General features: G+C 34.8%; 2 protein-coding genes across 2 annotated transcripts; one reads left to right on the top strand and one right to left on the bottom strand.

Annotated features, from left to right (window-relative positions):
- Nucleotides 1-16508: 16508 nt before the first annotated feature.
- On the top strand, nucleotides 16509-20329 carry LOC113330845. The gene is made up of 5 exons (XM_026577652.1): nucleotides 16509-17119; nucleotides 17225-18005; nucleotides 18291-18423; nucleotides 18586-20208; nucleotides 20307-20329. The coding sequence occupies exons 1-5, from the start codon at nucleotides 16509-16511 to the stop codon at nucleotides 20327-20329; spliced, it is 3171 nt and encodes a 1056-aa protein (XP_026433437.1).
- A 1370-nt stretch (nucleotides 20330-21699) lies between these two features.
- On the bottom strand, nucleotides 21700-22761 carry LOC113330844. Its single transcript, XM_026577651.1, has one exon. The coding sequence runs from the start codon at nucleotides 22759-22761 to the stop codon at nucleotides 21700-21702; it is 1062 nt and encodes a 353-aa protein (XP_026433436.1).
- Nucleotides 22762-24465: the final 1704 nt, after the last annotated feature.

Here is a 24465-nt window from a genome sequence, read left to right as displayed (position 1 = left end):
AAACTCATCTTTAACCGGAAAAGTTTGAAAAATGTATTGTAATCACAAATAATATGTTCTAAAGCATTACGTCAAGTAAAAATTGCATTTTTATGTACGTTGATTCAAGAAAATATAAAGGAAGGAAAATTTCACAATAGAAGAAGGATGAAAGACCAAGAAGAACTAATCCAAATCCTCACAAATTTCATCTATCTTGAATGAAATAGAAAGACAGAGCTAACACAAAAAGAAAGAGTTCATAAAAATGTTGAATTTTATATACGTTAACTAAAAAAAGGCTACACACTTCGTTACAAGTCTGAAATTGATTTCTAAAACTAAATTGTAAACTAGATAAACTCATCTTTAACAAAAAAAGTTTGAAAAATGTATTGTAATCACAAATAATTAGTTCTAAGGCATTACGTCCACTAAAAATTGCATTTCTATGTACGTTGATTCAAGAAAATATGAAGGAAGTCAAATTTCACAATAGAAGAAGGATGAAAAACCAGCCAGAACTAATCCAAATTCTAACAAATTTCATCCATTTGAATCAAATTGAAAGACAAAGCCAATACAAAAATAAAGATTCATAAAAATGTTGAATTTTTTATCCGTTAACTCAAAAAAGTCTACACACTTCGTTATATGTCTGAAATTTATTTCTGAAACTAAATTGTAAACTAGATAAACTCATCTTTAATAGAAAAAGTTTGAAAAATGTATTGTAGTCACAAATAATATGTTCTAAGGAAAAATTGCATTTCTATGTACGTTAATTCAAGAAAATATGAAGGAAGTCAAATTTCACAATAGATGAAGGATGAAAGACCATGCATAACTAATCCAAATCCTAACAAATTTCATCTATCTTGAATCAAATAGAAAGACAAAGCCAACACAAATGAAAGAGTTCATCAAATTTTGAATTTTATATACGTTAACTCAAAAAAGTCTACAAGTCGGAAATTGATTTCTGAGACTAAATCGTAAACTAGATAAACTCATCATTAACCGGAAAAGTTTGAAAAATGTATTGTAATCACAAATAATATGTTCTAAAGCATTACATCAAGTAAAAATTGCTTTTCTATGTACGTTGATTCAAGAAAATATGAAGGGAGGCAAATTTCACAACAGAAGAAGGATGAAAGACCAAGAAGAATTAATCCAAATCCTAACAAATTTCATCTATCTTGAATCAAATAGAAAAGACAGAGCCAGCACAAAAAGAAAGAGTTCATAAAAATGTTGAATTTTATATACGTTAACTCAAAAAAGGCTACACACTTCGTTATAAGTCTGAAATTGATTTCTGAAACAAAATTGTAAACTAGATAAACTCATCTGTAACAGAAAAAGTTTGAAAAATGTATTGTAATCACAAATAATATGTTCTAAGGCATTATGTCTACTAAAAACTCCATTTCTATGTACGTTGACTCAAGAAAATATGAAGGAACTCAAATTTCACAATAGAAGAAGGATGAAAAACCAGCCAGAACTATCCAAATTCTAACAAATTTTATCTATTTGAATCGACTTTAAATACAAAGCCAATACAAAAATAAAGAGTTCATAAAAATGTTGATTTTTTTATACGTTAACTCAATAAAGTCTATACACTTCGTTATAAGTCGGAAATTGATTTCTGTGACTAAATCGTAAACTAGATAAACTCATCATTAGCCGGAAAAGTTTGAAAAATGTATTGTAATCACAAATAATATGTTCTAAAGCATTACGTCAAGTAAAAATTGCATTTTTATGTACGTTGATTCAAGAAAATATAAAGGAAGGAAAATTTCACAATAGAAGAAGGATGAAAGACCAAGAAGAACTAATCCAAATCCTCACAAATTTCATCTATCTTGAATGAAATAGAAAGACAGAGCTAACACAAAAAGAAAGAGTTCATAAAAATGTTGAATTTTATATACGTTAACTAAAAAAAGGCTACACACTTCGTTACAAGTCTGAAATTGATTTCTAAAACTAAATTGTAAACTAGATAAACTCATCTTTAACAAAAAAAAGTTTGAAAAATGTATTGTAATCACAAATAATTAGTTCTAAGGCATTACGTCCACTAAAAATTGCATTTCTATGTACGTTGATTCAAGAAAATATGAAGGAAGTCAAATTTCACAATAGAAGAAGGATGAAAAACCAGCCAGAACTAATCCAAATTCTAACAAATTTCATCCATTTGAATCAAATTGAAAGACAAAGCCAATACAAAAATAAAGATTCATAAAAATGTTGAATTTTTTATCCGTTAACTCAAAAAAAGTCTACACACTTCCTTATAAGTCGGAAGTTGATTTCTGAGACTAAATTGTAAACTAGATAAACTCATCTTTAACATAAAAAGTTTGAAAAATGTATTGTAATTACGATTAATATGTTCTAAGGCAATAGCTCTAGTAAAAATTGTATTTCCATGTACGTTGATTCAAGAAATATGAAGGAAGTCAAATTTCACAATAGAAGAAGGGTGAAAGACCATGTAGAACTAATCCAAATCCTAACAAATTTAATCTATCTTGAATCAAATAGAAATACAAAGCCAACACAAAAAGAAAGAGTTCATAAAAATGTTGAATTTTATGTACGTTAACTCAAAAAAGTCTACACACTTCGTTATATGTCTGAAATTGATTTCTGAACCTAAATTGTAAACTAGATGAATTCATCTTTAACATAAAAAGTTTGAAAATGTATTGTAGTCACAAATAATATGTTCTAAGGAATTACGTCTAGTAAAAATTGCATTTTTATGTACGTTGATTCAAGAAAATATGAAGGAAGTCAAATTTCATAATAGAAGAAGGATGAAAAACCAGCCAGAACTAATCCAAATTCTAACAAATTTCATCCATTTGAATCAAATTGAAAGACAAAGCCAATAAAAAAATAAAGAGTTTATAAAAATGTTGAATTTTTATACGTTAACTCAAAAAAGTCTACACACTTCGTTATAAGTCGGAATTTGATTTCTGAGACTAAATTGTAAACTAGATAAACTCATCTTTAATATAAAAAGTTTGAAAAATGTATTGTAATTACAATTAATATGTTCTAAGGCAATAGCTCTAGTAAAAATTGCATTTCTATGTACGCTGATTCAAGAAATATGAAGGAAGTCAAATTTCACAATAGAAGAAGGCTGAAAGACCATGTAGAACTAATCCAAATCCTAACTAATTTTATCTATCTTGAATCAAATAGAAATACAAAGCCAACACAAAAATAAAGAGTTCATAAAAATGTAGAATTTTATGTACGTTAACTCAAAAAAGTCTACAAACTTCGTTATATGTCTGAAATTGTTTTCTGTAACTAAATTGTAAACTAGATGAATTCATCTTTAACAGAAAAAGTTTGAAAATGTATTGTAGTCACAAATAATATGTTCTAAGGCATTACGTCTAGTAAAAATTGCATTTCTATGTACGTTGATTCAAGAAAATATGAAGGAAGTCAAATTTCACAATAGAAGAAGGATGAAAGACCATGCATAACTAATCCAAATCCTAACAAATTTCATCTATCTTGAATCAAATAGAAAGACAAAGCCAACACAAATGAAAGAGTTCATAAAGTTTTGAATTTTATGTACGTTAACTCAAAAAATTCTACAAGTCGGAAATTGATTTCTGAGACTAAATCGTAAACTAGATAACCCCATCATTAACATAAAAAGTTTGAAAATGTATTGTAATCACAAATAATATGTTCTAAGGCATTACGTCTAGTAAAAATTGCATTTCTATGTACGTTGATTCAAGAAAATATGAAGGAAGTCAAATTTCACAATAGAAGAAGGATGAAAGACCAGTTAGAACTAACCCAAATTCTAACAAATTTCATCCATTTGAATCAAATTGAAAGACAAAGCCAATACAAAAATAAAGAGTTCATAAAAATGTTGAATTTTTTATACGTTAACTCAAAAAAGTCTACACAATTCGTTATAAGTCGGAAGCTGATTTCTGAGACTAAATTTTAAACTAGATAAACTCATCTTTAACAGAATTTTTTTGAAAAATGTATTGAAATTACAATAAATATGTTTTAAGGCAATAGCTGTAGTAAAAATTGCATTTCTATGTACGTTGATTCAAGAAATATGAAGGAAGTCAAATTTCACACTAGAAGAAGGATGAAAGACCATGTAGAACTAATCCAAATCCTAACAAATTTAATCTCTCTTGAATCAAATAGAAACACAAATCCAACACAAAAAGAAAGAGTTCATAAAAATGTTGAATTTTCTGTACGTTAACTCAAAAAAGTCTACACACTTCGTTATAAGTCGGAAGTTGATTTCTGAGACTAAATTGTAAACTAGATAAACTCATCTTTAACATAAAAAGTTTGAAAAATGTATTGTAGTTACAATTGATATGTTCTAAGGCAATAGCTCTAGTAAAAATTGTATTTCTATGTACGCCGATTCAAGAAATATGAAGGAAGTCAAATTTCACAATAGAAGAAGGATAAAAGACCATGTAGAACTAATCCAAATCCTAACAAATTTAATCTATCTTGAATCAAATAGAAAGACAAAGCCAACATAAAAAGAAAGAGTTCATAAAAATGTTGAATTTTATGTACGTCAATTCAAAAAAGTCTACACACTTTGTTATATGTCTGAAAATTGATTTCTGAAACTAAATTGTAAACTAGATGAATTCATCTTTAACAGAAAAAGTTTGAAAATGTATTGTAGTTACAAATAATATGTTCTAAGGCATCACGTCTAGTAAAAATTGCATTTCTATGTACGTTGATTCAAGAAAATAAGAAGGAAGTCAAATTTCACAATAAAAGAAGGATGAAAAACCATGTATAATTGACATTGCGGGTATGGGAGAAACTTTTTAGTTGCAATAATTAAACTCCAGAGCCTAGAAATTTATGCTTATTAAGGATGACACTAACCAATCTAAGTGGATGTAAGCATCTTGGTTGTAGGACTTGAGGAACCAATCTGAGTGGATGGAAACATCTATACAGAGTATATTCATAAAAGCACAGACCTCAGGTGTTTGAAATAACATGATAACGTGTATACATATGGATAAACAAATTACAAAAGAATTCATTTTACATACGCTTGATTCCAAGTTTCAACATCACAATAATGTGTATATATTCAATCAATAAATGTCGTCTTTGGCATTTGAATAACAACATATTTTTCTCCCCCTAAAGGTAAGCTAGGTAAATATTCAATCCGAACATCTTTGTTATTCCCATTTTTGTAGTCAGAATTACTACAACAACAATATGATATGTTTCTCCCCATTAGTCAATGCTTTACTCTTTCGTTAGATATAACGTTTAAGCACAATTGTTTTTTCCTTAGTGATTGAAAATCACTTTTTTACTCCATATATTTCTCTCCCTTTTTTTTTCATAAAATGATAATGGTTCGAGCAAATAAAGACCGAAAGGATCTTACAAATCTAAAATACTTGTAAACAACCTATACGAGTTAAGCACGAAGGTTTCACATACCACTTTAGATAGCCAATATTAAAACCGAAACTACAAGTAATTTAGTTTTAATATGTTATCAAGGAAACAATTTCCCGAAGCAATTTTCCCTAATAGTTTAACATATCGACAAAGAAAATTAATTCCCTTGTTAAACCGATTGTGTATGTACAATCACTTATTTCGATAAAACCAAAATAAAGATCAGAATTAAATTTATTTCTTTCATCAGGCTCTAATTATTCAGACAATAACTTAGACCTTTCTCTTCAGACAAGAAAAAGACTAGGTTAGTTAACTAATCTTTCTTGTCAAGGCATTCGATTAGACTAGAATAACCGAATCCCCCAGTTTGATAAGTCTAACTAATATTAGAATAAACTCAGTTTCTCTTATCCGGAATTAGTTTGGACTAAAAAAATGATCTCGTATTTTGTTAAGCCATAAACAATAAATACAAACCAAAATAAATTGACTTGCACAATTATTTTTTAACCGAAAGCAATTGAAACAAACATAAACATTATAACACCGCAGTTGCACCGAATTTCGTTAAGCAAAAACACTTGATACCCAACAATAAAGAAAATACCAAACGGTAAACCAAATAAATTGACACAGTTTTTTTCTTACTCGGAAACAGTTGAATCACACACACATGCATACACAATATAATGGAACATATCAATTGTACCGAAATTTTGTTAAGCAAAAGCAAAAATATATGCAATATGAACAGGATTTTCTTAAACAGGAAAATGATTAACTAACAATTTTGTTACCTCAAATTCTGCAACCTCTTCTCCCCAGAAAGATATATCATTAAGCGCAAGTTCAAATAAGAACTCTCCCCCAGTGTGTTGTCATCCTCTCACAAGAACAAAAGAACAACAACAAAAACAACCTTTACCAGAGTAAGGTTGAAAAGGTTTTAACTAATGCATGCCAATTGAAAAAGTTGAATTTTTTTTTTGGTAAGTCCAAAATGAATTAATAAATAGCAGAATTACAAAGCAAAACAAGCAGCAAGAAAAGAGGTCAGAAAAACCCCAAAAACTTGCTATTTATTTGAAACGAAAATAAGATACATTAGGATATTCAACTGAATTTAAAAAATCAGGTCTCCCTGTATAATGTCTTCCTTCTTCATTAGGAAGAGCACAACCCCTTTTTGCCATATTATCCGCTGCAAAGTTAACTTCTCTATATGTGTGAACAAACCGAATAGCCTCAAACATAGAAGAAATGTCCCTCCACCTTTGCCAAACAAACCTTGGCAGCTTGGAAGTAGTAAAAGCCAACACTGCACTCTTCGAATTCTTTTTTTTTTTTTGCTAAGTCAAGAAAATATATTGATAAAAAAGATATTTACAAGATAGGTGAAGGAGAAAAGGGATCAGAGAAACCCCTAAAAAACTCCTAAAACCTATTTAAAACGATAATAAATTACATTTGGAAACTCAATAGAACTTAAAAAAACTGGTCGACCTTCAAAGTGAAAACCAACCCCGTCCTCTAGTAAACAACCACGCTTTGCCATTGCATCAGCTGCAAAATTTGCCTCTCTAAAAGAATGTTCAAAACGAATTGAACCATATAAACCTTTAACTTCCATCCATCTTTGCCTAGCAAACCAAGGAACGTTATCTTCTTCCAAAGCTTTCAACACACTTGTAGAATCTGATCTAATAACAATGCAAGCATATCCCCACTGAACTGCCCACTCCATACCCACAATAATATCATACAATTCAGCCAAATAATTAGAAGTAACTCCCAAACCAATACACATTGCACCTACCACTTCACAATGTGCATTCCTTGCAACAACACCAGCTCCCGCCACCCCAGGATTACCTCTTGAGGCGCCATCCGTGCACAAAAGCAATTCATTATCATTAGGTGGAAACCAAAAACACTCCTTGGGATCAGTAAACTTCACCTTTCTATGCCGAACCCTAAAAAACTCCAGAATTCTCAAGTCATCCATAGAATTATGCATATAACTCTTCATACGAACTGAATAATCTTGCATCAAACTAAAAACACGTTTTTGAAATAAAGACCAACAAGGGTTCTTCTTTTCATACACTTTTTTGTTCCTAGTGAACCATAATTCTGAACGCACAACCAAATTCACTACCAACCACAAATCCTTAACAATACCACTATGATTTTTTGCCTTTTGGTAAGAAGTAATAATATCATAATTAGGTTTAATTTTGAAAATACCTTCAATCCACACCCAAGCTTGACGCGCAAAATTACAGCTCCAAAGAATATGTTGGAGAGACTCCTCCTCAATCTGACACACACTACATTTAGATGCAAGTTGAATTTTAAATCTGCTACGTACCTTATCAAGAGTAGCACACGCACCACGAATAAACTTCCAGTTCTGAGCCGCCAATGAAGGATGCACCACCCTCTTCCATAACAACCACGCCTCCCTCAAAATAGGATATTTCTTCCTAATCAATTCCCTAGCTGACTTGACAGAAAATTTACCTTGTAAATCAGGCATCCAAAAACGCCTATCCACTCCCATATGAATGTTTGGTAAATCCTGTTGCACCACACCAGCACTTAAAAGGAGTTCATAAAAATGTTGAATTTTATATACGTTAACTCAAAAAAGTCTACACACTTCGTTATAAGTCGGAAATTGATTTCTGAGACTAAATGGCAAACTAGATAAACTCATCTTTAATAGAAAAAGTTTGAAAATGTATTGTAATTACAATTAATATGTTCTAAGGAAATACGTCTAGTAAAAATTGCATTTCTATGTACGTTGATTCAAGAAAATATGAAGGATGTCAAATTTCACAATAGAAGAAGGATGAAAGACCATGCAGAACTAATCCAAATCCTAACAAATTTCATCTATTTTGAATCAGATAGAAACACAAAGCCAACACAAAAAGAAAGAGTTCATAAAAATATTGAATTTTATATACGTTAACTCAAAAAAGTCTACACATTTCGTTATAAGACGGGAAATTTATTTCTGAGACTAAATTGTAAACTAGATAGACTCATCTTTAACAGAAAAGGTTTGAAAAATGTACTGTAACTATAATTAATATGTTCTAAGGCAATACGTCTAGTAAAAATTGCATTTATATTTACGTTGATTCAAGAAAATATGAAGGAAGTCAAATTTCACAATAGAAGAAGGATGAAAGACCATGCAGAACTAATCCAAATCCTAACAAATTTCATCTATCTTGAATCAAATAGAAAGACAAAGCCAACACAAAAAGAAAGAGTAAATAAAAATGTTGAATTTAATATATGTTTACTCAAAAAAGTTTACACATTTCGTTATAAGTCAGAAATTTATTTCTGAGATTAAATTGTAAACTAGATAAAGTCATCTTTAACAAAAAAAGTTTGAAAATGTATTGTAATTACAATTAATATGTTCTAAGGAAATACGTCTAGTAAAAATTGCATTTCTATGTACAATTATTCAAGAAAATATGAAGGAAGTCAAATTTCACAATAAAAGAAGGATGAAAGACCATGCAGAACTAATCCAAATCCTAATAAATTTCATCTATCTTGAATCAAATAGAAAGACAAAGCCAACACAAAAAGAAAGAGTCCATAAAAATGTTGAATTTTATATACGTTAACTCAAAAAAGTCTACGCATTTCGTTATAAGTCGGAAATTGATTTCTGAGACTAAATTGTAAACTAGAAAGAAGCATCTTTAAAAGAAAAAGTTTGAAAAATGTATTGTAATTACAATCAATATGTTCTAAAGCAATACGTCTAGTAAAAATTGCATTTCTATGTACGTTGCTTCAAGAAAATATGATCAAATTTCACAATATTTTTTTTGCTAAGTCAAGAAAATATATTGATAAAAAAGATATTTACAAGATAGGTGAAGGAGAAAAGGGATCAGAGAAACCCCTAAAAAACTCCTAAAACCTATTTAAAACGATAATAAATTACATTTGGAAACTCAATAGAACTTAAAAAAACTGGTCGACCTTCAAAGTGAAAACCAACCCCGTCCTCTAGTAAACAACCACGCTTTGCCATTGCATCAGCTGCAAAATTTGCCTCTCTAAAAGAATGTTCAAAACGAATTGAACCATATAAACCTTTAACTTCCATCCATCTTTGCCTAGCAAACCAAGGAACGTTATCTTCTTCCAAAGCCTTCAACACACTTGTAGAATCTGATCTAATAACAATGCAAGCATATCCCCACTGAACTGCCCACTCCATACCCACAATAATACCATACAATTCAGCCAAATAATTAGAAGTAACTCCCAAACCAATACACATTGCACCTACCACTTCACAATGTGCATTCCTTGCAACAACACCAGCTCCCGCCACCCCAGGATTACCTCTTGAGGCGCCATCCGTGCACAAAAGCAATTCATTATCATTAGGTGGAAACCAAAAACACTCCTTGGGATCAGTAAACTTCACCTTTCTATGCCGAACCCTAAAAAACTCCAGAATTCTCAAGTCATCCATAGAATTATGCATATAACTCTTCATACGAACTGAATAATCTTGCATCAAACTAAAAACACGTTTTTGAAATAAAGACCAGCAAGGGTTATTCTTTTCATACACTTTTTTGTTCCCAGTGAACCATAATTCTGAACGCACAACCAAATTCACTACGAACCACAAATCCTTAACAATACCACTATGGTTTTTTTCCTTTTGGTAAGAAGTAATGATATCATAATTAGGTTTAATTTTGAAAATACCTTCAATCCACTCCCAAGCTTGACGTGCAAAATTACAGCTCCAAAGAATATGTTGGAGAGACTCCTCCTCAATCTGACACACATTTAGATGCAAGTTGAATTTTAAATCTGCTACGTACCTTATCAAGAGTAGCACACGCACCACGAATAAACTTCCAGTTCTGAGCCGCCAATGAAGGATGCACCACCCTCTTCCATAACAACCACGCCTCCTTCAAAATAGGATATTTCTTCCTAATCAATTCCCTACCTGACTTTACAGAAAATTTACCTTGTAAATCAGGCATCCAATAACGCCTATCCACTCCCATATGAATTTTTGGTAAATCCTGTTGCACCACACCAGCACTTAAAAGGAGTTGCGAATGAACTCCATGAATCTGCCAATCACCTTGCACAATGATATCACAAACACGATCTGATCTGTCTAAATCCATGCGATTTAAAACACTAGCTAAGGTTGTATTTCCATACCATATATCAAAGAATAAAGAAGTATCCCTACCGTCACCAATAAAACACTTCGTGTTGTCCACCATCTCCTTATGAACCCAACGAAGACCAGGAAGAATAGAAAATTTCACCCCTGCCATCTTAATACGACCATCCCTACAAGTGAATTTGGCTTCCAAAAACCTCGCCCACCTCTTTCGAGAAGATTTTATAGCCCACCACAATTTCATCAGCAAAGCTTTATTCATAGTCCTTAGGCTAGTGATCCCAAGACCACCTTCCTTTAAAGGACTACAAATCTTATCAAAACCAACTACAAAAGCTCTAGAAAGATTAGAATCACCCGACCACAGAAAATTACGAATCACACGCTCACATTGAAGAGTGAATTTTACCGGCCATTTGTACACAGTCATGTTATGAATAGAATAACTCGAAAGAACATTCTTAACAAGCACAACCCTATCTTGAAAAGATAACATCTTACCTTTCAGAACCGAAAGTTGATCCCTCAACTTATCAACAACGTTGCTGATGTGACTATACTTAACCATCCCCGGCATCACCTTAACTCCCAAATATCTATCAGGAAAGTTAGATATTGCCATACCTAAGAAAGTTGCAATGGTCTGGCGCCTACTCAAAGTCCCACCACCGAAGTAGATCTTGCTCTTCTCCCTACAAACCCTCTGACCAGAAGCTTGTTGGTAATTCTCCAAAAGTTTCACCAGATTCTTCACACTCTTCATATTTCCCTTGCAAAAAATCATAGTATCATCAGCAAAAAATAAATGAGTAGGAGCAATACCCTTACGTTTTACGTTGATTCAAGAAAATATGAAGGAAGTCAAATTTCACAATAGAAGAAGGATGAAAGACCATGCAGAACTAATCCAAATCCTAACAAATTTCATCTATCTTGAATCAAATAGAAAGACAAAGCCAACACAAAAAGAAAGAGTTCATAAAAATGTTGAATTTTATATACGTTAACTCAAAAAAAGTCTACACATTTCGTTATAAGTCGGAAATTGATTTCTGAGACTAAATTGTAAACTAGATAAACTCATCTTTAACAGAAAAAGTTTGAAAAATGTATTGTAATTACAATTAATATGTTCTAAGGGAATACGTCTAGTAAAAATTGCATTTCTATGTACGTTGATTCAAGAAAATATGAAGGAAGTCAAATTTCACAATAGAAAAGGATGAAAGACCATGCAAAACTAATCCAAATCCTAACAAATTTCATCTATCTTGAATCAAATAGAAAGACAAAGCCAACACAAAAAGAAAGAGTTCATAAGAATGTTGAATTTTATATACGTTAACTCAAAAAAGTCTACACATTTCGTTAAAAGTCGGAAATTGATTTCTGAGACTAAATTGTAAACTAGATAGACTCATCTTTAACAGAAAAAGTTTGAAAAATGTATTGTAATTACAATTAATACGTTCTAAGGCAATACGTCTAGTAAAAATTGCATTTCTATGTACTTTTTTTTTTTTGCTAAGTCAAGAAAATATATTGATAAAAAAGATATTTACAAGATAGGTGAAGGAGAAAAGGGATCAGAGAAACCCCTAAAAAACTCCTAAAACCTATTTAAAACGATAATAAATTACATTTGGAAACTCAATAGAACTTAAAAAAACTGGTCGACCTTCAAAGTGAAAACCAACCCCGTCCTCTAGTAAACAACCACGCTTTGCCATTGCATCAGCTGCGAAGTTTGCCTCTCTAAAAGAATGTTCAAAACGAATTGAACCATATAAACCTTTAACTTCCATCCATCTTTGCCTAGCAAACCAAGGAACGTTATCTTCTTCCAAAGCCTTCAACACACTTGTAGAATCTGATCTAATAACAATGCAAGCATATCCCCACTGAACTGCCCACTCCATACCCACAATAATACCATACAATTCAGCCAAATAATTAGAAGTAACTCCCAAACCAATACACATTGCACCTACCACTTCACAATGAGCATTCCTTGCAACAACACCAGCTCCCGCCACCCCAGGATTACCTCTTGAGGCGCCATCCGTGCACAAAAGCAATTCATTATCATTAGGTGGAAACCAAAAACACTCCTTGGGATCAGTAAACTTCACCTTTCTATGCCGAACCCTAAAAAACTCCAGAATTCTCAAGTCATCCATAGAATTATGCATATAACTCTTCATACGAACTGAATAATCTTGCATCAAACTAAAAACACGTTTTTGAAATAAAGACCAGCAAGGGTTCTTCTTTTCATACACTTTTTTGTTCCTAGTGAACCATAATTCTGAACGCACAACCAAATTCACTACCAACCACAAATCCTTAACAATACCACTATGGTTTTTTGCCTTTTGGTAAGAAGTAATGATATCATAATTAGGTTTAATTTTGAAAATACCTTCAATCCACTCCCAAGCTTGACGTGCAAAATTACAGATCCAAAGAATATGTTGGAGAGACTCCTCCTCAATCTGACACACACTACATTTAGATGCAAGTTGAATTTTAAATCTGCTACGTACCTTATCAAGAGTAGCACACGCACCACGAATAAACTTCCAGTTCTGAGCCGCCAAAGAAGGATGCTCCACCCTCTTCCATAACAACCACGCCTCCTTCAAAATAGGATATTTCTTCCTAATCAATTCCCTAGCTGACTTGACAGAAAATTTACCTTGTAAATCAGGCATCCAATAACGCCTATCCACTCCCATATGAATTTTTGGTAAATCCTGTTGCACCACACCAGCACTTAAAAGGAGTTGCGAATGAACTCCATGAATCTGCCAATCACCTTGCACAATGATATCACAAACACGAGCTGATCTGTCTAAATCCATGCGATTTAAAACACTAGCTAAGGTTGTATTTCCATACCATATATCAAAGAATAAAGAAGTATCCCTACCGTCACCAGTAAAACACTTCGTGTTGTCCACCATCTCCTTATGAACCCAACGAAGACCAGGAAGAATAGAAGATTTCACCCCTGCCATCTTAATACGACCATCCCTACAAGTGAATTTGGCTTCCAAAAACCTCGCCCACCTCTTTCGAGAAGATTTTATAGCCCACCACAATTTCATCAGCAAAGCTTTATTCATAGTCTTTAGGCTAGTGATCCCAAGACCACCTTCCTTTAAAGGACTACAAATCTTATCAAAACCAACTACAAAAGCTCTAGAAAGATTAGAATCACCCGACCACAGAAAATTACGAATCACACGCTCACATTGAAGAGTGAATTTTACCGGCCATTTGTACACAGCCATGTTATGAATAGAATAACTCAAAAGAACATTCTTAACAAGCACAACCCTATCTTGAAAAGATAACATCTTACCTTTCAGAACCGAAAGTTGATCCCTCAACTTATCAACAACGTTGCTGATGTGACTATACTTAACCATCCCCGGCATCACCTTAACTCCCAAATATCTATCAGGAAAGTTAGAAATTGCCATACCTAAGAAAGTTGCAATGGTCTGCACTCTTCGAATTCGATCGAATACAAGCACGCAAAAAACCCATTGAACATCCCATTCCAGCCCTATAATAATCCCGTAGATTTCAGCAAGATAGTTTGAGGTTATACCAAAACCAATGCTCATAGCTCCAACCACATTAGCCTCATGATCCCTTGCAACAACTCCATCTCCATATACGCCCAGATTCCCACGAGCAGCACCATCACATCAAAGCAACAGCTCTCCCAAAGCCGGAGTATCCCACCTACATTCAACTGGTACCAGCGACTTCACCTTTCTATGAGAGACCTTAAAAAAATCCAAAACCTTTAAGTCCTCCACTGTATTGTTCATGTGCCCTTTGAGCCGCCTGGAGTACTCCATCACCTGATTAAAAACAGATTTTTGAAAGAAGCCCCAGCAAATCCTCTTGTTTTCATAAACAAAGTGATTGCGTGTCATCCACAGTTCAGATCTTACGACCAAAACAGTAATCAACCAAAGTTCCCTTATCATATTGCTCCTTCCCCGTGCAGCTTTGTAGGCCTGATTTTATCTTGTTTATTGAATTACCAAATGTATCTTATTTTCGTTTCAAGTAAATAGTAAGTTTTTGGGGTCTCTCTGACCTCTTTTCTTGCTACATACTGTCTTTTGTATTTTTGCTATTCTTTAATTCTTTTTGGACTTACCAAAAAAAATGCAGCTTTGTAGGTAGTACACAGATTTAGATGAGAATGCATTCCAAAAATATCATACAACCAGCTCCACGCCTTGATAGCAAAATCGTAATGCAACATCAAATGATCTAACGTTTCTTCCTCCCTCTTACACAAACATCATTTATTCACAACCTGGATTTTAAAGCGACTTGTAACCTTGTCAAGCATAGCACAAGCTCCTCTTAGTATTTTCCAGTTCCTCGCAGCCAAGGCAGGGTGCACAGTGGCCTCCATAACAAATTTTTTCATACCAGCTTAGCACACTTCTTGCGAATTAAGGATTTCACAGAACTGACAGTAAAACTACCTGTGTAATTGGCTTCCAAACCCTGCGATCAACAGCATTCAAAGTCCTAGGAAAATCCTCTTCAACGAAACCAGCTGCTAGCAAATTATTCCGACATTCTTCACTCAGCATATCACCTACCAAAATAGCACAATCCAAAGCAAAATCTTCAAGTAAATCAGCAATAGCTACATCCCCCAACTATACATCATAGTAAAGAGAAGTATTACCAGGGTTACCATTGGAGTTTTTGATGCTGAGAAGCAACGCACATCTCATGCTTCGGTGTGGGTTACTTTTCCAGGGTTACCATTGGAGTTTTTGACAGAAAAAACGTTATTGTCTCTTGCAAAATCGTTAGGAACTCCTATTGTGGTTGATAAAAGAACTCTTGAACATGAATATGGTCACTTTGCTTCAGTTTTGGTGGATATTGATTTTTCTGAAGCGGCTACTGATGCTATACATATCACGGTGGGGGGTTTGGATTTTTGGCAAGCTGTTGCGATCCAAAAAATTCCAAAATATTGTTCCAAGTGCAAGTTAATTGGTCATAATGATAAGGAGTGTAGAAAACAATCCAAGGAAACTTTTGAGCGTCAACCTTTGGTTACCAATCAATCTCACGAAACTGGTGAAGCGCAACCTGTGATGAATAACAAGGTTGGTGGTGAATGGCAAGTTGCTAGGCGTAAGAAAAAAGGAAAAAAGAAGGATACAAACAGCTTGGAGGTTATTCATGATGATGAAGAAACTTTTGTTGGGGACGTGGTTGATGAGGAGTTTGCTGCTAAGCTGGTGAAAGCTAAGCAGTTGGAGGCTGTTATGTCACAAGCCAAAGATGATTTTGAATCTGTCTATATTGAATTGGCGAGAACTAAACAAGCACAGGCTTCAAAATCAGCCGTATTATTGAATGGAAAAGTAGGTGAAACTAATCCTTCAAATATGACAAGTTTGGTTGGAACTAGGATTCCTAAACCTGTTAGGATTGTGACTTCAACTCCAACTCCTCTTTGTGATCAGCTCACGACTGGAGAGTTTATATTGAATAACAATAAATATAGTGCTCTTAATTCTATGCAAGATGTGGAGGAAAGCACAGCTGATGCAAAGTTTAGGGCTGAACAAGAAGTAAAGAGAATACGCATGCTATCCATGCATAAAATTGTGAATACTAAAGCTGGTAGGAATACTTCTTTAGAACAAATTTCTGAATCCGCTTCTCTTCGGGACTCTAATGTCCGTGTTGGTGTTGAACAAGGAAGTTCACCAGGAGTGAACTCTGGCGTTGCTTCTATAGTTGGTAAGGCCTCTAAATCTGGTTTTTAATGCGTGTTCTCTATTGGAACATTAATGGCATTGCACGGGATGCAGCCAAAAATAAGTTAAGAGAGTTAATTCTTGAGTTTAAGCCAGATATTTTCTGTCTAGCTGAACCTAAGGTGCATTGTACCTTGCGTTTCTTACACAAATTATATGTAGCTGGTTATAAGAAGGAAGTTATTCATAATGTTGTTGATTCGTCTAAAGGTAACATATGGATTTTTTGGTCCATTGACATAGCTACGCCTGTAGTTATGAATACTAGTAGACAAGCTATTACCATTGCAACAGAGGGGGTGTTGGTGTCCTTTGTTCATGCTAGCTGTTTTCAAGTCACGAGAAGAAGTTTGTGGCAACAACTTTCCTCAGTTGATATTAATACTCCTTGGTTGGTTATGGGTGATTTTAATTGTGTTCTTCGTAATGAGGATAAAAAAGGAGGCAATCAACCACGTACTTCAGTCATCAATGATTTTAGTGACTGGATGGATGATAATGATCTTTTTGAAGCTGATTTTTTGGGTTCTAAATTCACTTGGTCTAATAGGCAATCTGGTGTTCATAGAATCCTTTGTAATCTGGATAGAGCTTTGATTAATGAGGCATGGCTTATTAAGTATGAGAATTGGAGGTGTAAAGCTCTTCCCCGTGAAGTTTCCGACCATTCTACTCTTATTGGCTTTCCTTTTGTTAATACTAGACCGAAACGAGCTCCTTTTAGAGTTCAGAAGATGTGGTTTGCTCATTCTAATTTCATGAGAATGGTAAGTGATTGTTGGAATGCTCCGGTTACAGGATCTCCTGCTTTTATTTTTCCTTTCAAGCTCAAGAGGTTAAAAGCTGCTATGAATGATTGGAATTCACATGTTTTTGGCAATATTTTTGCTAAGCTAAAACAAGCTGAATTGACTATAGAAGTGGCTCTTCGTATTTCGGATGAGGATCCAGAGGATATAACTAAGTTGAATTCTGCCAAGGAGGCTTCAGTTATTCTTCAGGAAATTCGTTCTCATCATGTTACTATGCTAAAGCAAAAATCACGTAATAAATGGCTTTTGGAGGGAGCTAGTAATACTTCTTTCTTTCATGCTAATATCAGAATGCGCAGGAGTAGTAATATGATTTCGGAGTTGGTGGATGATAATGGGGCTGTTATTACTGATTGTGATCAAATTAGAGACTATACGGTTTCTTTTTTTGAGTCAAAGTTTAATGGTGATGAGTTGCCTATTGATGAGGAGCTTTTTAATTATGATCACAACATCATCTCGGTGGAGGATAGTCAGAGAATGGATGAAATTCCTACTATGGAGGAGATTAAGAATGCTGTTTTCTGTTTGGGTGCGGATAGTGCGCCAGGGCCGGATGGTTTCTCTGGTTGTTTTTATAGGCATTGTTGGGACGTGGTGCAATATGACCTTGTCAGAGCTATCACGTACTGTTGGCAGCGGCAAATCATTCCTCATGGTGCTAATTCTAGTCTTATTATTCTTCTTGCCAAGGTTAGAGGAGCCAACACTCTTCGAAACTTTCGGCCTATTGGTCTTAGTAATTTTTTCTTTAAAATTTTTACTAAGATTTTAGCTACAAGACTAGGGAGTGTTCTTGATAATTTGGTTTCTGAAGAACAAGTTGCTTTCATGAAGGGGAGGAACATTCTTGAAAACATTACTGTGGCGTCGGAGATGATCAATGATCTGAAAACCAAACGTAAGGATGGCAATTTGGGGTTGAAACTGGATATTACTCAAGCTTTTGACACGGTTAGTTGGTCATTTGTTTTATAGGTTTTTCGAAGGTATGGTTTCTCTCAAAATTGGTGTTCTTGGATTTTGGCTATTCTTAACTCAGCAAGGATTTCTATTCTTCTTAATGGAAGTCCAGAGGGATTCTTCAAAATCAATAGAGGTCTTCGGCAAGGTGATCCTTTATCTCCTCTTATTTTTGTTCTGATTGAAGATGTTCTTAGTAGAAATCTTACAAAGTTGTTTGCTGAGAAGATGATGACGCCTATGCTTTCCAAAAGAGGTATTTCTCCCACACATCTTTTCTTTGCTGATGACATTATGATTTTTTGTAAAGGCAATATGAAGAGTCTGCATAACCTTCTTGATTTGCTTGGTAAATACCAAAGTGCCTCGGGCCAAACTGTCTGTCGTCAAAAGAGTAAGATTTATTATGGTGGTGGTTCTTTGAGTCGTTGTGGGACTATCACTAATTTACTGGGTATGGAAGTTACTACTTTTCCGGACAGGTATTTGGGAGTTCAAATTATGCCTGGAGCAGTTAAGTATCGTCACATTTGTAATGTGATAGAGAAAATTAAGAAACAACTTTCGGTTTGGAAAGGTAAGTTACTTTCTTTTCAAGATAGAGTTGTTCTTATCAATTCAGTGATAGCGAGTTATGCTATTCACAACATGGCGGTGTACAAATGGCCTAGAAAATTTGTTCAACAGGCTGAAAGAGTTATTCGTAATTTTCTTTGGTCGGGTGATGCTGAAGTTGCAAGGAAATTTGTTGTTGGATATCCAAAGGTTTGCTGTCCATTAAAGGAAGGGGGTCTTGGTATAACCAGCATGGTTGTTACTAATAAGGATCTTCTAATGAAGCTATGGTGGAGTATTCGTTCTTCTAACAAGAAATGGGATCGTTTCTTATGGGCGAAATTTACTACTAAGCAGGGTAGTATAAAGCTTTATGGGGTGAATTCTTCTATTTTGCCGGGCATGAAACTGATTCATTCTATTGTTGACAGGAATACCAAGGTTCTCATTGGGGACGGGAGGTCTACATCTCTTTATTTTGATGTTTGGTATGGTAATGAGTGTATTGCTGATATGCTTAATGAAACTGACTTGGACAGAAATGTCAAGGTCAGTGATATTATTGTTAATAATGCTTGGATGATGCAGGGAGATCATATTCAGAATTTGGTCCGTGCGGGTGTGGATCTTTCAAATTTGCCTTTGTTACAAGGAGGGAATGATTGTAGAGTTTGGATGCCGGAGATGAATGGCCACTTTTCAGTCTCTTCAGCAAAGAATATCATTAGAAGGGCGTATCCAAAATCAGCAATTTATGGTCTTTTGTGGAGGAAAAAAATTCATCCCAAATTGGCTGCTCAGAATTGGAAGATATGTCGTGAGGTTTGTGCAACTCAAGACAAGATCAGGAGTAGATTCAAAGTTGAAATGGCCAACAAATGTTACTTGTGCAACATGGAGGAAGAATCTTTGGAGCATATTATTTGGAGTTGTACGTTTGCTACTCAAATTTGGCAGTGGTGTTCAGGTTTGTTTAATCTAACACCTTATTATGATATTGTGAATTCATATAAATCAGCAAAGGGTAGAAGTAGAATTGTCAAAGATTTATGGCTTTTAGCTATTTTGGTGATTCGCTCGGAATTATGGCAAACAAGAAATAAGGCATGTTTTCAGAATTCTTCTGTTAGCATTCATTTTTTTAAGAAGAGAGTGTTCTATTTGATTAGTGAATACGCTGGTCGTTTGAAGGGTTTCATGCATAATACTACAACGGACTTGGATCTTTTGAACTTTTTCCGTGTGATGCATAGGAAGGTTAAGCAGGTTCAGCCAATTGAGTGCTTTTGGAGTCCGCCAAATAGGGATGAAATTTTATTATGTTGTGATGGAACAGCCAAAGGAAATCCGGGTATAGCTGGAGCTGGTGTTGTTGTTCGTGATGCTGATTGTAATTTTTTGGGTGCTATGAGTATTGGTTTGGGTTCTACTACTAATTTCTTAGCTGAACTTTATGGTATTATTGTTGGTTTGGAGTGGGCTATGAAGTGGAATGTTAAAAGAGTGGTTGTACGTTCTGATTCAATGGGAACAATTAAGACATTGACGGGTACAAATCTTCCTTGGTTTGTCAAGCACAGATGGATAAGAATACAAAACAATTATGACTCTATTCGTTTTGTTCATACTTATCGTGAGGCTAATTTTGCAGCAGACAAGATGGCTAAAAGGGGATGTTATCTTCGTAATGGTGAAGGTTTAAATTATGATGAAAGGCCTGATTTCCTTTTGTCTTTAGAATTTCCTAATGTTGTTTATTTCAGATTCAAGTAGTTTGTAAGTTTTTGGGGTCTTCTGACCTCTTTTCTTATGAACACTTTGTACATATTGGTTATTCATTAATACAACATGGATTTAGCAAAAAAAAAAAAGAAGTATTACGGCCATCACCAATTAAAACCTTAGAATTATCCTCCACCAAAGAGTAAACCCATTTAATACCTGGAAGAATAGAAGATTTCACATAATGAACCAACTTAGCATTCCTCATGAAAAATTTGGCTCGAAGAAAACGAGCCCAAACCTTATTAGAGTTACGGATTTTCCACCAAAGACCCATAAGAAGCGCTCTATTCGTAACACTCAATTGAGTTATACCCAAACCACCTTCCTCATAAGGAGCACAAATCTTGTCATAATCCACAACAAAAGACCTACTCACTTTTGAATCACCAGACCATAAAAAATTCTAAATTGCAACATCACACTCATGAATAAATTTTCTTGGCCACTTATAAACATCCATATTATGAATCGAATAACTAGCTAACACAGATTTTACCAACACCACTCTGTCTTGAAAAGAAAGCATCATTCCCTTCCAACCCGCAAGTTTTTCTTTGATCTTCTCAACAACATTGGCTACATGATAATATTTAATGGCTTCAGGCATAACCTTAACCCCTAAATACCTATCTGGAAAAATAGCAATAGGCATCCCCAGAAAAGCAGAAATAATAGCTCTCATATTCAAAGAACCACCACCAAAATATAGTTTACTCTTCTCTCGACTTACTGTTTGACCCGAAGCAAGTTGATATAAACCCAACAAATCCACCAGATTTCTCAAACTCTTCATGTTACCTTTACAGAAAATCATAATGTCATCAGCAAAAAAGAGATGGGTAGGAGCAATACCTTTTCTATTAACCAAATGAGTCATCTTGCCCTCACGAAAGAGTTTCAGGATATTTTTGCTTAAAACATCCTCAATCAACACAAAAATAAGAGTCTACAAAGGGTCACCCTGACGAAGCCCTCTATCAATACTGAAGAAACCTTCCGGGCTACCATTGACGAGAACCGAAATTCTAGCAGACTTGAGAATTTGGAGAATCCAGTCACACCAACTCTCAGAAAAACCATATCTTCAAAACACCTCCAAGATGAAAGTCCAACCAACCGCGTCAAATGCCTGAGTTATATCAAGTTTTAACCCAACATTACCATCTTTCCGCTTAATCTGCGTTTCATTCACCATCTCTGAAGCTAGACTAATATTTTCATGGATATTTCTCCCTTTCATAAACGCCACTTGTTCCTCAGAAATCAAGTTATCCAAAACACTACCAAGCCATGTAGCTAAAATATTAGTAAAAATCTTAAAAAAGAAATTACTAAGACCAGTCGTCCTAAAGTTACGAAGAGTATTAGCACCTCTCACTTTAGGAAGAAGCATGAGAAGACTAGAAACGCCGTGAGGAATGAATCTATTAGACCAACAAAACAGAATAGCATTAACCAAATCCTCCCGGATAATCTCCCAACAATGCCTATAGAAAAAACCAGCAAACCCATCCGGCCCTGGCGCACTATCCGCACCCAAATCAAAAACCTCTGCATGAATCTCATCAATTGAGGGCAACTGATCCATTCTAGCACTCTCCTCAAGAGAAATACTATTATGATCAATATTAAAAAGAGCTTCAACTGGAACTGAATCATCACCATTAAACTTTGCCTCATAATAATCAACAATAAGGTTACGAATCTGATTACAATCAGTCACCGTTACCCCATTAGCATCCACCAATTCCGAAATAGTATTACTACTCCTACGAATACGAATAGAATTATGAAAGAAATTAGAATTACTAGCCCCTTCAACTAACCACTGATTTCTGGATTCTTGCTTCAACATAATGACTTGTTGCATTCTAATATCATTAACTTCCACTGCCACACTTCTCATCGAGTTCAATTTGTCCACATCCGAAGGGTCTTCATCCGATAAACGCATTGAACTTTCAAGTCTAAGCTGAGCCTGTTTCAGCCTAACATTAACATTACCAAAAACTTCTTGATTCCACGACTTCATTGCAATTTTAAGACGCTTTAATTTTTGAGGATATATAAAGGCTGGCGAACCCACAATAGGTTCCTTCCAACTATCTTCAAACATACGCATAAAATCGGGATGCCCAAACCACATTTTTTGAACTCGAAAAGGCGCTCTTCTTGGTCTCGTGTTAACAAACGGAAAACCAATAAGAGGAGAATGATCAGAAACTTCCCTTGGAAGATATTTACACCGCCAATTCTCAAAACGACTCAACCAAAACTCATTAATCACTGCCCTGTCAAGCCTAATAATAATTCTATGAACTCCAGATTGCCTGTTAGACCAAGTAAACTTGCAACCCAAGGATTCCGCTTCAAAAAGGCCATTGTCATCCAACCAATCACTAAATTCATTCACCACTACCGTTCTCGGAGTCGCACCACCCTTTTTCTCATCGTCACGCAGCACTCAATTAAAGTCCCCAATTGCCAACCATGGCAACTGAAGTGCACCCATATCTAACTGTCTCCACAGATTTCTCCTAGTAGTTTGCACTGAACTAGCATGCACAAGAGAAATATGAACACCATCCACTACAATGGTAATATCTTGTTTGGAACAATTCACCACCACCGGATCAGCAATACCCAAAGACCACATCATCCACAGATTACCAATACACGTATTTGTAGAATTATGAATAATCCTTAACTAATTCTCTAAGTTTAGCTTGTGCCTCATCACGCACAATCCCATTTATGTTCCAAAAGAGAACTCTCATTGGGAAACAACCTTGGGAGTGTTATTTATCTTAACTCTATGCGCCAACCTATTAGAATCAAAATTTTGCCCTCCGTTTCCAGGTTTAAGCCTAGAACCTGCAGCAATTTTATTGGTACTGTCAATCAAAGTTGAATTTCCAGAAGTCTTAGAACCACCAGAAGTACTAACAATCAATGCTGAATTTCCACCAGTCCGAGAATCATCAGAAGTACGAGCTAAAATAACTGGCGTCCTAGAAGTCCACATTCCAGAGTGTTGATCAAACAAAGGTGTTGACCCAACTTGTAAACTTGCATGAACACCAGAATCAACCGAGTTGTCCTCAATCAAACCAAGTTCAGCATTCAAAGCCTGAAATTGATTTGGCGAAACAATGCTTTCTCGAACAAACATGTCATCGGTTAAAGGAGTGTCAGATAAGTTAGCAGCAGTCCTATCAACAATTGAATTCCTACTCTCCCTCGCTTCAGAATTCAATGTTGACTTAGAACTAGGCATACCCTCCGTAGCACCAGTAGCTAAAACTATTTGCGCCTCTGCTCTTTGTCTAGTTCTCGCCAATTCAACAAAGGCAGAGCGAAAGATAGCTTCAGACTTGGATAACTCATCTTGTATCTGTTTTGCTACAACTATTTGAACACTCCCCGATACCACTTTACCTTCCTCAAGCCCTGATTGAATACAGTTAACGTTTGCATGCTGGCCATGCACACCAAAAATATGATTCTCATTAGGGACGTTATTTACATTAGCTTGCTGGCCATTACCCAAAGTAACTTGGTTTCCATTAGGTAACTCAGGCACAATTGGAATGACAGGAGATGTCTTTCCTTTCCTATGTCTGGGCTCTTTCCAATCGTTCCCAGCACTAGCAACATTATTACCGCGCGCTTCTTGAATGATCGAATTTTTTCCCTGCTGTATTGACGCTGAAGCTTGCTACAACGCATTACCAGCTGAATTCTTATGCTTCTTTCTACATTCCGAATCAACATGACCAATTATTTTACACTTACTGCAGAATTTAGGTCTTTTTTGTATCTCAATTGGTTGCCAGAAATCACGACCCCC

Source organism: Papaver somniferum, unplaced genomic scaffold (assembly GCF_003573695.1).
Source record: "Papaver somniferum cultivar HN1 unplaced genomic scaffold, ASM357369v1 unplaced-scaffold_119, whole genome shotgun sequence".
NCBI lineage: Eukaryota > Viridiplantae > Streptophyta > Magnoliopsida > Ranunculales > Papaveraceae > Papaver > Papaver somniferum.
Note: the sequence above shows the minus strand (reverse complement) of the source record. Positions and strands in the feature narration are given on the sequence as shown.